A 2,601-nucleotide genomic window follows, 5' to 3' on the forward strand; every position below is an offset into this window, starting at 1 on the left:
ACCACACCACACCACACCACACCACACCACACCACACCACACCACACCACACCACACCACACCACACCACACCACACCACACCACACTACGACACATCACACCACACAACACTACACCGCACCACGTCGCACTACACCACACGGTGATCACTGTTTGCGAGCGGCATCGGCAGACGTGCGAGTTCTGTATATATACGTACTCCTGCCATCACACTCCAGCAGGCACAGGTTGTTGTAGGTGCGACCGTTGGAACCACACACGGGACGATACAGCCGCCCGCACGCGCAGTCCTCTCTGCACTCTCCCCGGTGAACCACCCTCAAGTCGTCTTCGCCTGATATGCAATGGATCAACGCTTATTTAAATTTAATTGTTTTAAATTTTATACTAGCGTCATCGGACGTCCACGAGTAGCAGCTCATCCGGCCAAAACACGAGGAATTCAGCTCTTGCTAGCCTCACTCTACCTACGATTCATAACGAGTAACTTAAACATTAGCTTATAAGAGACCTTACGCATTCACCTAGCACTGTGCCTTACAATTGTAGACACATTACATATCCGTTAAGCAAATCTAGATCCTGAGGGATTGGTTTAAATGTATGTCAATCAAATCCCCGTGAACTGCTGTTATCATTCAGAAACGTTGAGTTACGGAGATGACACACAAAGATCGCATCGCGTCGCCTCATTCCGTATTCAGTCGTATTCTCGTTATCGGCACGCGCAGGGCAGGATTTAGACATGGTAAGGCCCTAAGCTATGGGAAGCTGTAGATGCTCTAAGCTATGGGAAGCTGTAGATACCCTAAGCTATGGGAAGCTGTAGAGGCTCTAAGCTATGGGAAGCTGTAGAGGCTCTAAGCTATGGGAAGCTGTAGAGGCTCTAAGCTATTGGAAGCTGTAGAGGCTCTAAGCTATGGGAAGCTGTAGAGGCTCTAAGTCTAAGCTATGGGAAGCTGTAGAGGCTCTAAGCTATGGAAAGCTGTAGAGGCTCTAAGCTATGGGAAGCTGTAGAGGCTCTAAGCTATGGGAAGCTGTAGAGGCTCCAAGCTATGGAAAGCTGTAGAGACCCTATTTGGCAATTGTTAACAGAGAATACGGCTGTGTAGCAACTGAACTGTAACAACGATTACCGCCAAGATGCATAACAAATCCGTGCGGAGTGAGGTCGGAAGGGTTTCTTATTTAGAACTTTAAATATATGCCTTTTATTATTCAATTTAATGAGATTTGATGAGATTTTTAGATGCCCTTTTAGACTGTGAGGCCCTAAGCTGTAGCTTGATTAGCTTATGCCTAAATCCGGCTCTGAGCAGGTGTGTCGTACCGAGTGTCGTCTTCGTGCATTGCAGCTGGCATGCGTTCAGGTACGTCTCTCCGTCTGAGCCGCACACTTTTCTGATGTGCCTCGGGCAGTTACAGTTGGGAGGTACCGCTGTCGTGGCCCCGCATGGACCATCATGAGCCACCGTTATACCGTAATTTCCTGCAAAAATGGTAAGCAATCCTTTGTTAGGACTCGGGTGCCACTCCCTGCTTTTCCCCACGTTGGATCAGGTATTCCGAAAGTGTGTTACGGTAGGACGTGGCGCCGGGGCGTATGCGGTATATCCTTTCTTACGTATAAAGTAGCTCTAACTTATATATACCCCTGGGATTGCTAACACAGGCAGCGTGTTTAAGTCTGTCAGGACGCCTCTTAAATCAACTATACAGCCAAGGGTTTACCCCCTGCTTTCTTACCCGTTAAGCGGTTAAAAGTAACAGAATTTCCCTCATAATGCTAATCGGAGTCAAACATGACCTGGGTTAGTTAATGAGTTGACAACACACACGCGGCTGGGTGCTACAATCAGGAATGTCAGAATATAGACACACATATTATCAGGAGTGAATAATAGTAAATAATAGTAATAATCTATTTTATTCACTCTTGATATTATGATATAATGTGGTGATATTTACGCATATGATATATGATATATGTGACGAAAATTATGATATAATAATATATATCATAGTTTATATTATATATATATTATATATAATATATTCATATATTTATATTATATATTTAGTTTATATATATTATGACACTCCTGATATTATGATAAAATGTGATGAAATTTACGCATGTGATCTACGATATATGTGACGATATAATTATACATATCACAATTTAGTCTATATTATGACACTCCCGATACTATCAGGAGCAATCGAAAGCAAGCGAGTGATCACGTGCGTCACGTGTATAGAAGACATGGCGGTGCGCCTACCTGACTCTCTCTTCTCGCACTCCAGCGCGCAGGTGTTCAGGTACGTGCGTCCGTCGGTGCCGCACACGTGGTGCACCCATTTCGGGCAAGTACACGGCTCGGGCGTGGTCCGTGAGCCACACTCACCCTCGTAATCAACGATCAGCCCTGTGTGGGGAGAACAGTTGTCTTTATATAAGAATGTGATACACCACACGCACGCACGCGCGCGCGCGCACACACACACATGCACACACACACACACACACACACTGCACACACACACACACACACACACACACACACACACACACACACACACACACACACACACACACA

General features: G+C 45.6%; 1 protein-coding gene across 1 annotated transcript in view; it reads right to left on the reverse strand.

Annotated features, from left to right (window-relative positions):
* LOC106810287 (agrin-like) overlaps positions 1 to 2,601 on the reverse strand; it is a gene marked incomplete at its 5' end in the record, with an annotated part of 36,824 nt that overhangs the window by 3,115 nt on the left and 31,108 nt on the right. Inside the window, 3 exons of the mRNA XM_014813584.1 lie at positions 201 to 335; positions 1,332 to 1,490; positions 2,284 to 2,430. Of these exons, the coding sequence (XP_014669070.1) occupies positions 201 to 335; positions 1,332 to 1,490; positions 2,284 to 2,430 (441 nt within the window). The remainder of the gene's footprint in view (positions 1 to 200; positions 336 to 1,331; positions 1,491 to 2,283; positions 2,431 to 2,601) is intronic.

This window comes from Priapulus caudatus, unplaced genomic scaffold, assembly GCF_000485595.1.
Source record: "Priapulus caudatus unplaced genomic scaffold, Priapulus_caudatus-5.0.1 Scaffold427, whole genome shotgun sequence".
NCBI lineage: Eukaryota > Metazoa > Priapulida > Priapulimorpha > Priapulimorphida > Priapulidae > Priapulus > Priapulus caudatus.